Raw genomic sequence first — 15,191 nt, 5'->3', positions numbered from 1 at the left:
AAATTCAAGTTTTTTTTTTTCTTTTTTAGACAAAACACTGTAAAGTGATGTCATGCTCTTCTCAGTGTATAATATTAAGAAATTTTTCTCTACTATCCCATCTATATTTAAAATATCATCAGATGTAAAAGACCCCAAACTATGTTATTCCAGTCTGTTCTCAATCAATTTACAATCTCATTTTCCCACCTGCCTTCTGAATATTGTCAGGTAGTCTTCCCACCATCATATCAAACTCAACATGTCTAAAACGGAATTAATCATATATCAAAATTCTCTTCTAATCTAACTTTCTTACTCTTGTTAATGTTATTATCCTGCATCCATTTACCTTGACTTCCAACTTAAAGTTACTTTTTAGATTTTCTCTTCTTTATTTTCTTAGTTCTCCAACTGTTTGACCTGCTTTTAGTCTAACCCCAGTCTAGCCTAATTTGCAAACTGTCAGATGGTATTGATCAGAAATTGAATGTATTATATTGGAGGTGGGAACTAGATAAAGTTTAGTTAGCAGACATAGAAAGCATTCAGTCTTTCAATTCAGATAATGAGTAAGAGAGTGAACAGTTTACATTTTCAACTGTGAGAGTGAGATGAGCCAAGAGCACAGTGGGAGACATCAATTGGAATAGGGATCCCACTGAGAGGGAACTGAAGTTGGCATCTCTCCCTGTTGCTCTGGTTACAAACTGCCTTCTATTTAATAGTATTATGGTGAGAAAAATCTACATGCAACTGTAATAAACAGTACTAATTAGGGGCAGAACAAGAAGCTTGGGGGTTAGCACAGTGGACAAAGATGAAATCTTGAGGGTTATTACTGAAAAAATTATATTGAGCCTCTGAGCCAAAAAATGTCTTGGGTATTGATGACTTAAGGAGCTTCCTGCTCATATGGGTGTAGCCCATGTAAATAAGTGAGTTTTCCTTCATTCCCATTGCCTCACCTTCTATATTGATGGCCATCTTTGCTACGAGGAAATTGTGGAGTGAGAGTCAGAAGGATATATCATCCTGATGCATCCATCGGCTTAGGGCACGTAGTTGTGGCAGCTGCTTTTCCTGCTCTCTCACTGCTCCAAATGAATGTTGAGTATTTATCCCCCACCACCACAGGCAAAGGGGTTAGGTTAGATCAGAGGAGACATTAACCCACACCAAGTGAAATTCCTCTCCCTTTCGCACTTTTGCTATCACTCTTCTTCCTGGCTGAGTGCCCTCTCAAGCCCTTATACCCAACCAAGCTTTAATAGTCTTTAAAGTCTGGTCATCTGTTAGTGAATACGCTTCAATTAATTTCAGGGAGTGATGGCTTATTTACCATCTATATCAAGAGTTCCAGTTCTTTTCTTTTAGTAGCCACCTATACATATTTTGAGATACCTGGCCAATTAAAGGCGCCAAAGGTGGAAAGGGGGAGATGTTGAACAAAGGATACAAGCTTTTAGTTAAAAGATAATTTCTGAGGTTATAATATACAGTGTGGGGACTATTGTTAATAATAATATATTGTGATGTATGTTTTTTAAAAAGGTGCTCACATCTGAACAAAAACTTGAATGAAGTGAGGAAATTGACCACATGACTATATAGGGATTATTGTGGGCCAAGGGAACAGGAGATGATCTAAGGCAGGCAGGTCTAGTGTGTTTAAGGCACAGTAAGGAGAAGGTATAGCTCAGAGAATAAGTGAGGGGTGGAGAGTAGCAGCAGGACATGAGATTAGGGATGTGGGGGTCAGTGGTAGTACAGGTCCTGTGGGACTTTAGAGACCATGGCAAGGACTTTGACTTTAATTCTGGGTAAAATGGGAACCATTGTAGGAGTTTTGAGGAGAGGATTGACAGAATGTTTCTATAACACTAGTAGCCCGATGCACGAAATTCGTACACATTAAAAGGGAATTAATTGCCCTAACCAGTTTGGCTCAGTCGATAGAGCATCGGTCTGCGGACTCAAGGGTCCCAGGTTCGATACCGGTCAAGGGCATGTACCTGGGTTGCGGGCATATCCCCAGTGGGGAGTGTGCAGGAGGCAGCTGATTGATGTTTCTCTCTCATTGATGTTTCTAACTCTCTATCCCTCTCCCTTCCTCTCTATAAAAAATCAAAATATATTTTTTTAAAAAAGGGAATTAATTAGCAGAGATATTTTAATATTGCTGTTTGCCCTTTCTCTATAATAGAAGTGTGAGAGATGAAAGAAAATTAGTAAAAAGTATATGAAAATAATATATAAATTTATTAATAAACAGTAACAAAAGACTGGACCAAGAGGCATGATATAAAAATGACAAAAACATGATATGAAAACAACAAAAACATGATATAAAAACAACAGTGATGCAAACAATGACTGATAAAGTGATTAAACTTATTCTAATATCTCCCTGTACACCACATTGAGTGAAAACACTTTCAGAGTGCTTGACTAATTTTCCTTGTGATGAAGTATTTAGAACTTTAACTGTAACATCACATGCTCTTCAAACTCAAGAGAAAGCAATATATAACTGACCATGTGCAAAAACGGGTTCAGGTAGGAATATGCCTACTTTGTCTAGAGTTTGTCCTTGTGATTTATTAACAGTCATCACAAATGCTGGCATCACGGGAAACTGTCGTCGAATCAATTTAAATGGGAGGCCAGTGTCAGATGGAGAGAAATTAATTCTTGGAATCAGAACAGCCTCTCCCTCTGCAGATCCTGTTAATACTTCAGCTTCGATAATGTTAGGTCGTAATCTTTTGATAATAAATCTGGTACCATTACAAAGACCCCATTTACTATTGAGACTTCTCAATAGCATGATGATTGCACCCACTTTCAATTTTAATTTATGACAGGGCATTCCCGAAGGAGTAATACTATTAAGAAATTCGATGGGAAAATTTTCCTTTTCAGCATCATCTGTGGAATCAATGGAATCATCACTCAGATATGTATGAAAATCTCCATCAAGTATATCCAAATTTTCTTCATTTAATTTTTGAACATGCTCATTTTTTGGACAAAGAATTGCATGTTTAGATATATTTTTTAATATTATCTATCGCAGTGGTTCTCAACCTTGGCTGCACATTAGAATCACCTGGGAATCTTTTTAAAATCCTGATTCCTGGGCCTCATCCTCCGGAAATTGTTTCTTTGTTATGGGGTGGGGCCACAGCATTAGGAACAAAGAAACAGAATTAAAACTTTATTGTGGGGAGCCGCTACAGTGTTTTGGACAGGTTCAAGCCTTGGACTGATGAGAGGGCACAGTCCTCTTGTTGCCACGTGCAAGTCCCAGCTTGTAGGGCAGGACCTTCCCAGCACAATTATAGCCAACAGCTGTAGCTGTAAGCTTGAACCTATGGTCCAAACACCTGGCCCCACGTGCCTGAGTGGTGTAGGCTTGATAGAGTTCAGGTGCATGTAGTTGAATAAGATTGAAACCCAGGAGAATGTTGTAAACATCTTGGTCACACCCTTACTTTGCCTCATAGCTTCTGCTATAAAATAAAGGCATGGCTGTGGGTGTGGTCGCTGTCTCTCAGAGAAGCAGCGTCCCACGAGACCCGGCTTTCATTCTCTTGTCTGTCTTTTCTAAGCCTTTCAGCTGCCCCTACTCAGGTTCACCCTTGCCTGTGCTGGCGTGGCACACTTTATAAAGAGATGCCTCCACGCTCCCAGGCAGGTTTTTGCCTCAAACCCCGCCCTTACAGGGAACAGCTCCAGGAAACAGCTTGGGGGAGGGCCCAGCCATTGCCAAGACAGGCCCTGCAGGACTGACTTCCTTCGGCTTGTCATGTTTCTGATGGTCGTGATGAACACCACCCAGGGTTTTTATATAAGTAGATAAGTCATGTCAATTATAATCATAAATGTTATAAATGATTTAAACTTTCTTGTTGAAACAAATTTTCTAGATTCATTTTTCTAAATTCAGCTAAACAATTTATAAGCAACATGTCAAATAAAATGATATAAAAAAGTTAAAAATTAAGGATTAAAGGAAGATATGAAGGAGAATAATAAAGAGAAAGTAATAGCTGAAGAATTAAATCAGACAAAATGAAATTTAAGGCAAAAAAAGATTTAAAAAGACAGAAGAATGGCTCATATTGATAGCAAGCGCAATCACTACAAAATTATAGTAGTTTACAACTTTTTACATAACTAAAAATATAGCATCAAAATATATAAAGCAACAAGTGATTGAAATTTAAGACATTAACTAAATTACAGTCATATTGAAGGATTGTCAGTTTATATTCTTATGTGTGTGATATGTATATGCAACTATATATGCATATAAAGATACATATTTATATTAATAAATGTATGTAGACACGTACATATACACATTCATTTGGTCAACTATATATTAACACATGTACTGGGGCATCATGACATATACTATATTCTAAATTGAGTTCTGGAATCAATTTGTATGTTCAGTTTTACTCTCTGTTTTCCCTTGAGAAAGCTTTCAAATATTTCTGGAACAAAAAATGTTGTGGTAGTTTCAGCTGTCCCTGCAACCACTTTCATTATTTCTGTCATTATTACTGCTGCATAATCCGAACATAAAAAAACATGGTGCGGTAACAAATGACTTCCCAGTACTGACAGTTATAGCAGCAGCATTTCAATGCTGATGAAAAATTTCCCAGCGAGATCGCTGGCCAGGTTTACATAAACCAAACAGGAAATGGCTGCCACTATTCCCATTAAATCCAAACTGTTTGGTGTAACTTTATCTGTGTTTTACATTACAGTAAAATCTCTTTTCTTCTCAACTGTTGAAATTTTATCCTTTTTAAGGTTGGAAAAAGATAACTTGAGGTTGCATAGGTGATATTCTTGTTTGTCTTTGATAAGATCTTTCAAAGATAATTTTTTGAAGTTGTTTCTCTTTTTGATTGTTTAAATTTAATGAGCTTTGTAAATTTTTATGGTAGGGAGAGGTTTGTTATGGCTTTTTCCCAATGGACTGCTAATACAAGTTAGCCTGTCTAGCCCATGTGCTAGATGCTGTCAGTATCAAACTGCCTTTGACTTTCACACCTCTCAGGGGACTAGTAATTGTTGTGTTCAAACAGCCTGTAATTGTGATCCCGCTGGCTTTCTCAGTACGCTCCTGGCTATTAGAATCATTAAACAACTCAGCACCTGTTAACAGCATTGTAAATATTCAACCCTGCTTGTGTGCTGGTTGAGTCCAATATAGAGAAATCTTATAGAGCTCAGCCTCATAAATTAGAGCTTCTGACAAGTCAATTATTGTGAAACTGGATTTCTCCATGAAATAAATAAAATAGCATGCTGGCAGAAAGGTAGGCTGTCTGTTTATGGCAAAGAAAGGATAATGACTTGATGATTCAATGCACTGAGCAGGAAAAAACCTTATATTCTTTATCCCGAATTAAACAGTTGTGTTAATATTTCTGTTTAAATAAAGAGTGAATTATATATAAATTGTGTACTGTGGCGAGTGCACCATGAACACAGACCTTATTACTTAGCTGTTGCATGCTTTTTTCAAGTTAGTAAAGTGATTGTTGAAATTACATCTAATGTTTTAAGCTAAACGATAATAATTATTTAGGCTAGAAATTATTCAGTGACTGAAAAGTACACGTGATAGAAATGAAGGCCATTTGATGCTACTAATAAAGATCATGTAGATATAAACTCCATCCTTTATTCACAAAAAAAGTGTCAAAATTTTTTACCTCTCAAATTCTGTTACCTAAAAAATGACTTCATTTACATTTATTTGTATTATTTAACAGCGTCTTGTAAATTGTATGTCTAAAAAAGCTTTTATAAGTATTTGAAAATTCTTTATGTATCTTTAGAATCTCAGTTGAAATACTAACAAAGAATACTTGGTGTAAATCAGTAAAATTATATAATTGTATCATTAACAAAAATAGATGCATTTTAGTATTTGTGGAGACAAGTATTTTAATTACTGAGATTTTACTATTATATTCTTGTATCATATTTTAATTAACATTTTCTGTTTTTAAAAGTTGTCATTTTTTAAAAATAAATAAAGATATCACTCATGCCAGAATGCCTGAAGAAAACAATTTTAGGGATTTCTAAATTCTAGATAACCCCCAGATATTGTAAAGATAAAAGTGTTAATATTGAATACATTTTATGTCAGTTCAGTTACTAAAACTGAAATTTGTATTTCTTATGCAAAGCAATAAAAATATTGGTGAGTGCATCCAAAATGAACTATATTAAGAGATATCAATGGAAGCTTTTTAAGTTATTCTGCTCAAAAAACTTGTTAATTTTTAGCGAGTTAGATTATAGATATTTTAATCCTAGAGGCCTGGTGCACAAAATTTGTGCATAGGTAAGTCTGCAGGCCTAGCCAGCAATCAGGACCAATTGGGGTATTCCTTCCCTCAGCTGCCAGTTGCCGGCTGGGGCCTGTCTTCCCCAGCTGCCGGCCCAGGCCTTCCTTCATTACACTCCGCCCCTTGGTGGTCAGTGCACATCATAGCGAGAGGTCAAACTCCCAGTCGGTCAAACTCCCAAGGGGACAATTTGCATATTAGCCTTTTATTATATAGGATAGTCATCAGGTAATTTGTTTTATTCTCAGAGGCATGATTTTAATTGATTATTTGTGTAATTTATTTTCAGTGTTTAAGAAATGTTTACCCTAACTCTACGTAATCTGGATAAAAGCTAGAAATTAGTATAAAAATTTTTCCAATAGACTTAAATAAACATGAGAAGGGGCATTAGGCCATCAAAAGGTATCTTGTAATACATAAAACAGTGAATAAAAAAATGTAAGAAAAAGCCTAGAATTTTTAAAGGAAAGTTTTTATTAATGGTTTTGAATATTATTTGTAAGTGTACCAGATTTATTTATTAGGTCATAAAATGGTAAAGTTAGCATTCCAGTTATATTTATAGGGGAATGGCATATGGCAATAAGTAGCAACATCCATGATTTCTTTTTCAAATAGCATGATAGATAAATTTATAGATAAAAAATGGAATTTTTAACTTTTTTTCATGATATTTTCATAATGTCTTCTTTCTATAATTTTAATAGCTTGATTCTTGCTCTATAAATGGTACTATTTATTCAGTGTCCTGGGTACATTTTCACTAGTTTTTTCAACTTACAAATAACTTTTTATCAATTATATTTTTGTCCAGACATCTGAAAAAGTGTTGGAAATTTTATAGCCTTATCAAGCCAAATGAAAGTGAAATACAGTGGTACCCCCTTTATCCATGGGAGATATATTCCAAGACCCTCTAGTACAGTGGTTCTCAACCTTCCTAATGCCACTACCCTTTAATAAAGTTCCTCATGTTGTGGTGACCCCCAACCATAAAATTATTTTCATTGCTACTTCATAACTATAATTTTGCTACTGTTATGAATCATAATGTAAATATCTGATATGCAGGATGTATTTTCATTGTTAAAAATTGAACATAATTAAAGCATAGTGATTAATCCCCAAAACAATAATTATATATGTGTTTTCCGATGGTCTTAGGCGACCTCTGTGAAAGGGTCATTCGACCCCCCAAAGGGGTAGTGACCCACAGATTGGGAACCTCTGCTCTAGTAGATGCCTGAAACCAGGCATAAAGTTTAATTTATAAATTAGGCACAGTAATAGATTACCAATAACTAATGATGAACAGTTATAACAATATACAGAATTAAAAGTTATGTGAAAGTGTTCAGTTGTTTCAGGGGATTTCTTGCTTTAGTCTTTGTACAGGCTCTGTGCATTCTGGCACAACACATTGCTATCAGTTAGAACTCATTATCTCTTCATGTCTGCCACCCACAAATTTAATTAATGCCTTTTCTGTCTTAACTAAGCACTTACAAGTACTTAGTTACTTGTAAGTACTTAGGTACAGTACAAGTGGCCTTAACTTTTGCAGTTTGAGGCGCAACAGCAAAACTAGCAAAATTCCTTTTTACTTCACAATTTCAAGGGTACTAAATTTGTTCTTATCACAGATCATAGCATCCTCAGTATATGATTTTTTTTTCCTTTGCTTATTAAGTCAAGAATTTTTACCTTTTCCCTTACACAGTGGTTCTCAACCTTGGCTGCACATTAGAATCACCTGGGAATCTTTTTAAAATCCCATAACAAAGAAACAGAATTTCTGGAGGATGAGGCCCAGAAATCAGGATTTTAAAAAGATTCCCAGGTGATTCTAATGTGCAGCCAAGGTTGAGAACCACTGCCTTAAAGGTAGCATTTATAGCTTCTCTTCGGCATATATGAATTGGCAGGATCATATAAATTTCTGTCATGTGCTTGGCGGGAGGCGGGGGGTGGGGAGGGGAGGGCATCATTAAGTAAAATAACTTACCTGAACACAAGTACTGCAGTATGTGACAGGTGATCTGATAACCAACATGGCTATTAAGTGACTAAGTGCAGGTAGGGTATACAGAGTAGATAAAGGGATGGTTCACTACCCTAGTGGGACTTATCAGAGTGGTGCCACATTTCCTCAGGCTTCTTAGAGTAGTGCACAATTTAAAACTTACGAATTATTTCTGGAATTTTCCATGTAATATTTTCAGACTGCAGTTGACCATGGGTAACTGAAACCTTGGAAAAGAAACTGAATACAGGGGAGCTACTGTATTCAGTAAGCTACCGTATGCAGAAAGTTTGGCTGATAAATTTCATTTGTTGAGAAAAAATGAAAGACAAAATGTATGACTGCAACTTGAACATGAAGAGGTTAAGAACACTAATCCCTGTGTAGTAAAAAATTTGTGTATAATTTTTGACTCGCCAATTTAACTACTAGTAGCCTATTTTTGACCAGAAGTCTTACCTGTCACATTATTGTCAATTAACACATATTTTATGTTAAATGGATTATATACTGTATTTTTACAGTAAAGTAAGCTAGAGAAAAGAAAATCTTAAGGAAGAGAAATACATTTACAATATTTGTTGCAAAAAAACCCATATGTAAGTGGACCCAGGCAGTTCAAACCTGTGTTGTTCAAAATCAACTATAATTTGGAATGGCTTTGAGGGGTCCGTGTCTCTGATGGGGCATTGAATATCCAATATTTTTATTTTCACCTCTAAATAGAATGCATTATTCTAACTAAATACTTCAGGATAACGGAAATAATATTTTCTAATGATTTCTAATGTTGGTTTTTCACTTTCAGATATGCCTGGTTCAATGAAAGTCTGTACATTGTGTTCAAATGAATGACAGCATTGGTTTCAATACGTATCTATCTGTTCATTGATAATATTGCTTTATTCTAAAGTTGGTAATTTCTCCACAGACTAGAATGAAAAGTAACAATTTTTATAAAAATTAAAATCCTTAGCATATGATTTACAGTTATTTTCCCAAATAAATAGCTGTTATAATACTTAGTAGAGACTCTCATATTTGGTTGTATACCTAGCCATTTGTGCTAACTTCTTTTTCTAATGAAAAAATATTCTGCCATGATTTAAAAACTGCTTTGTGTATTTTAAAATAAATTTTATAGTATATTAACCTCAAATCCTTCCCTTTGAAGAAAGAAAAAATTACTGTATTGTCATTTTCTTTAGGCCTCTCCCATTTGAGATCATTATCACTTGATTCACAAGCCACTTGCTTAAGTCCTTTATAGATGCAAACCCTAGTCCTGGGGGTTCAGTGATGAGTCTCTTCTCTGAGGCCACTGTCCACTCCTGATTTGGATGGAGGTAGAGGATATGAATTCCTTATGCCAACCAGCAAGTAGAAGTCTGTCGTGGCTGTGGGGGCAGTCCCTCGCCTTCAGGATCTATTCCCAGACACAGATTTCTAGAGATTTTAGGGATTTACCAAAAACCCCAGGAGTTACTGAGAGAGACATTCAGATGAACGGCATGTCCTTAGACTTTTTACTTGGAGAATATAGAGAGTCGAACCTATGTTTTCTTATACAGAAACTTAGTTAGACTGCCTATTATTAGCCTGATGATGTCCTTTCCAATCTTTAGGATGACAGTTATTCCTCAAGCATTAGGAGAGTAGTCATTGACTAAATTTCCTAAAAGAACTGATCTGCCGCTCAAATCAGTAGTTCTTTGAGTTTTATAAAGTTGCTGGGTTTTTATATATATACTGGAGGCCCGGTGCACCAATTCATGCACGGTTGGGGTCCCTCAGCCTGGCCAGCGATCAGGACTGATCAGGGCCATCTCGCCCATTCTCAGTCGGGGCCGATCAGGGCCAGCTGGCTGGGGGGAGGGACCACAGGAGGTTGGACAGCCATGGGAGGTTGGCTGTGGGAGCGCACTGACCACCAGGGGACAGCTCCTGCATTGAGCATCTGCCCCCTGGTGGTCAGTGTGTATCATAGTGACTGGTCATTTGGTCGACTGGTCATAATGGTCACCTAGGCTTTTATATATAGAGAAAACTTTATGTTTATATTTATATATAATATGCTTCTCATTCTTTCTAAATCTAGTACAGAAGTAAGGCTAGTTTTAACACCAAAAAGTTAGTATATTTTTTTCTGGGTTGTTTTTTTTTTTTTTGAGGGGGTGATCATTTTTTAAATAATTTTTAATTATGGTTGATGTACAATATTATATTAGTTTCAGGTGATTAGACCCAGTGATTAGACATTTATATAACTTATGAAGTGATCACCCTAATATTTCAAATACCAATCGACACCATACATAGTTATTACAATATTATGGACTATATTCCCTATGCTGTACTCTACATCCCCATAACTATTCTGTAACTACCAATTTGTGCTTCTTAATTCCTTTACTTTTTTCATCCTCCAAACCTCCTTACCATCTCACAATCGTCAAGGTGTTCTCTATATCTATGAGTCTGTTTCTGTTCTTGTTCATTTATTTTGCTTTTTAGATTCTACATATAAGTGAAGTCATATGACATCTGTCTTTCTTTGTCTGGCTTATTTCACTGAGCATAATATCCTCTAGGTCCATCCATGTTGTTGCAGATGGCAAGATTTCATTCTTTTTTATGGCTGAGTCATATTCTATTGTATATATATATGTACCACTTCTTTATCCAATCATCTGTTGATGGACACTTAGGTTGCTTCCATATTTTGGCTATTGTAAATAATGCTGCAGTGAACATAGGCATGTATATGTCTTCTCGATGTACTACTTTGGTTTTCTTCAGATAAATACCCAGAAGTGGAATTGCTGGGTCCTTCTTTGTCTCTTATTTGTTATAGCTTTTGTTTTAAAGTCTGTTTTGTCTGGTATAAGTATTGCTATCCCAGCTTTTTTTTGTTATGCTTTGTTTCTAATTTTCATGAGCTATCTTTTTCCATCCCTTAATTTTTAGCTTGTGTGTGTCTTTCGATCTGAAGTGGGTCTCTTGTATTCAGCACTCATAAGGGGGTTTTCTTATCCATTCAGCCATCATGTGTCTTTTGATTGGGGCGTGGAAAGTTAGTATATTTTTAATGTGATGTTGAACTTTATCTGCTTATCTACACTAATAAAAGAGAAAAATGGTAATTGGCGTACGGCGATACCTTTTTCATTGGCTAATCAGGGCTATATGCAAATTAACTGCCAACTAAGATTGGCAGTTAACTGCCAACAAGATGGCGGCTAATTTGCATATGTAGGCACAATGCAGGGAGGCGAAAGGGAAAGCAGGAAGAAGTCCCCTGCCACTGACAGTGATCAGAAACCCAGGGGGGAGCTAAGAGCTGGGGGGCAGGGCAAAGGCGGCCCAAGGGCCGCCTTTGCCCTGCCCCCCAGCCATGATCGGAGAATCAGGCGCCTTTGCCGCCCTGGCCAGTGATAGCAGGAAGTAGGGGTGGAGCCAGCGATGGGAGCTGGGCACGGTCGAAGCTGGCAGTCCCAGGAGCTAGGGTTCCCTTGCCTGGGCCTAAAGCGAAGCCCACGATCGCGGCGCCCCCCACTGCCACTGCAGGTCCCTGCTGCCTGGGCCGGACGCCTAGGCCAGAGGCGTTAGGCCTGGGCAGGGGCGGAGCCTGCAACCGCGGTGAGCTGGGGGTCCCCTGCCCAGGCCTGACACCTCTGCCGGAGGCCTCAGGCCTGGTCAAGGTGCCGATCCGGTGATTGGTGACCGGAGGGTGATGAGGGTCAACTCCTCTGGCCGAGGCATCAGGCCTGGGTGGGGGGCGGAGCCGGGGATTGGGGGGATATGATGGTCCCCTTGCCCAGGCCTGAAGCCTGGGTCAGAGGCGTCAGGCTTGGGAGCGGGGTGGAGCAAGCGATCAGAGGGAGATGGGAGTCCCCTGCCCAGGCATGATTCCTGGGCCAGAGGCCTCAGGCCTGGGCGGGGGCCAGAGCCAGTTATCGGGGGGAGTGGGGGTCCCCTGTCCAAGCCTGACACCTCTGGCGGAGGCGTCAGGTCTGGGCAAGGGGCCGATCAGGCGATCGGAGGGTGATGGGGGTCAACGCCTGAGGGCTCCCAGTATGTGAGAGGGGGCAGGCTGGGCTGAGGGACACTCTCCCCCCGCCCCCACACCCAGTGCACGAATTTCGTGCACCGGGCCCCTAGTTTTACATATTTTTAATGTCTCGTCATTGTTCATCAGTGTCAACAAACCTTAGTATGGGAATATTGATCTGTAAAATGGAAATGGTATTTGCAATTGCTTTATTTATTTGAATTGCTATAAATGTAATTGGATTGATTTGTTGTTTTTTGAAGTTCTGAAAAGAACTATGTGAAATTAAACAATAGTTTTAATAGAAAATTAAATTTCTACACTATCATTAATGTATTATAATATAACACGTAGCCTTGGAACCTTGCTTATTTTCTAGCTACTACAATTTGAGCGATGTGAGCCATGATTCTGTGAACAAGTTTCTGTCCTTTTTGATTGAGAAGTCGCTGGTGGAATTGGAACATTCCTATTGTATTGAAATTGGAGAGGTATGACTCAGTCACATACATTTCAATTGAAAGTTTGCCTAGCTTTTTAACAATAGGGCTTTTGCTTCTAAAGATGACCAAAGAGTTTAACAAAATTGCTACAATAACAACTGCAGTATGAATTTTATAAATATATGCCCTTCTATTGTACTTCTTGTTTATGTCACTTTATCTTTTATTTGAAATAGGATAATCGGAGCATTGAACCTTTGACATACGGCCGAATTGCCTCTTATTACTATTTGAAGCACCAAACAGTTAAAATGTTTAAGGAGCGTTTGAAACCTGAATGCAGTACTGAAGAACTGCTTTCAATCCTAAGTGTGAGTTTGATGTTATTGCTGCATTGTTCTTTAACATATAAAGAGATTATATTTTATGTATTCCATACCTTCTCTTAAATTCTTGCCATCCAGTTCCCCTTTAAATTTGTAGAAACTATTTATGAAGTCCTTTCATCTGTCAAACAAGATCACTAAAGCAGCATATCTGGACCCAGTTCCCCATAGATAAGGTGACCACATAATTTATCATCTAAACTTGGATCTTTCTATGAATGGAATAGGGCGCTATTAATATCAAGATAATAGGTATAAACTGGGCCATCCTTAGCAACTAGGTGATCACCCTGTCCTTCAAGATAAAAGCTCAGGACCATTGTCGTTCTTCTCCAGTTAATTCACTAATTCTGCGCTAGTTCACTTACTTAGTAGGTTTTTCCTACCACTCCTATTGCTTTATTATTTTTAATAGACTTTAATATCCCATTAACCAGTCATTCTGGTTATTCCAGTCGTTCGGTCGTAACAGGCGCGTAGGCTTTTATAGATAAATAGATAGATAGATAGATAGATAGATAGATAGATATAAATATCTAATATAATAAAAGAGAAACATGCAAATTGACCATACCTTCGCTATGCCCCAAAGCCACGCCCGGCAGCCAATCAGAGTGTCTATATACAAATTAACTGAACCAAGATGGCAGCCAGCAGCCACAGAGCTGGAGCAAGCAGGAGGCTTGGTTGCCCCGGCGATGGAGGAAGCCAAGCTTCCCGCCTGCCCTGGCCGCTGTGGCCTCTGGTAAAGGCAACAAAGTTTCAATTATAAAAGATAAATAAACCCCAAATACCTGCTTTCAGCCACCCTCCACTGGGAGCTTGGGTGGCTGGGGGCTGTCGCCAATCTGAAAATGGCCCACAGCCACTCACCCAGGCTGGCCAGGCACTCCAACAGGGACCCCCCACCCTAAAGGGGTTGTGGCCAGTCTGAAAACGGTCCTCATCCCCTCACCCAGGCTGGCCAGGCACCCCAGCGGGACTCCAACCCTGATCTGGGACACGCTTCAGGGCAAACCAGCCAGCCTCCACCCATGCACCAGGCATATAATAAAAGGGCAATATGCAAATTGACCCTAACAGCGGAACGACTTGGAATGACTGGTCACTATGACACACACTCACCACCAGGGGGCAGACGCTCAATGCAGGAGCTGCCGCCTGGTGGTCAGTGCACTCCCACAGGGGGAGCTCTGCTCAGCCACAAGCCAGGCTGACGGCTGCCAGTACAGTGGTGGTGGTAGGAGCCTCTCCCACCTCCTCAGCAATGCTAAGGATGTCTGACTGCAGCTTAGGCCTGGTCCTTGCTGTCAAGTGGACATCCCCTGAGGGCTCCTGGACTGCCAGAGTGATGTCTGACTGCCAGCTTAGGCCCGCTCCCCCGAGGAGGACATCCACATGCCAGCAGGTGGACATCCCCCGAGGGGTCCCAGACTGCAAGAGGGCACAGGCCGGGCTGAGGGACCCCCACCTGAATGCACAAATTTTTGTGCACTGGGCCTCTAGTTATATTAATGATAGTGTAGAAATTATGTTTTTTAATATTTTTTGGTCATGTGATTATATTGCAGTGAGATTATTGCTAGCACAGAGGAAAAAATCTAGACAGTACCCATAAAATTTGGTAAGAATATTAAAACATTGAGCCACTTTCAACAAGCATTTAAAAATACATAAACCTATTATTTCTCTTCAGTTGACATAAAAACATAGTTTTAAATGATAATCTCTCTGAGTTTTATATATTTGTATCTAATAATTAGTACCTTTTTTAGATCTTTCTTTTCTTTAGAGAAGATTTAGTTTAGAATTTCATATTTGGCCATAGAGTTGTTTTTCCTTTACTTAAATGAATTGGAATTCTTACTCTTTATCTACTCATTTTGTACATTACTTTCAACTTTTCTAGAATTAGAATTT

The 15,191-nt window shown here is 38.6% G+C and overlaps 1 protein-coding gene across 1 annotated transcript in view; it reads left to right on the top strand.

Annotated features, from left to right (window-relative positions):
• Positions 1-15,191, top strand: part of ASCC3 (activating signal cointegrator 1 complex subunit 3) — a 257,401-nt gene that overhangs the window by 180,285 nt on the left and 61,925 nt on the right. The window contains exons 35-36 of the mRNA XM_081093991.1: positions 12,822-12,933; positions 13,122-13,256. Coding sequence (XP_080950117.1) covers positions 12,822-12,933; positions 13,122-13,256 — 247 coding nt within the window. The remainder of the gene's footprint in view (positions 1-12,821; positions 12,934-13,121; positions 13,257-15,191) is intronic.

This window comes from Myotis nattereri (assembly GCF_964212035.1).
Source record: "Myotis nattereri genome assembly, chromosome: 6".
NCBI lineage: Eukaryota > Metazoa > Chordata > Mammalia > Chiroptera > Vespertilionidae > Myotis > Myotis nattereri.
The sequence above is the reverse complement of the archived record's forward strand: the minus strand, read 5'-3'. Positions and strand labels throughout refer to the sequence as shown.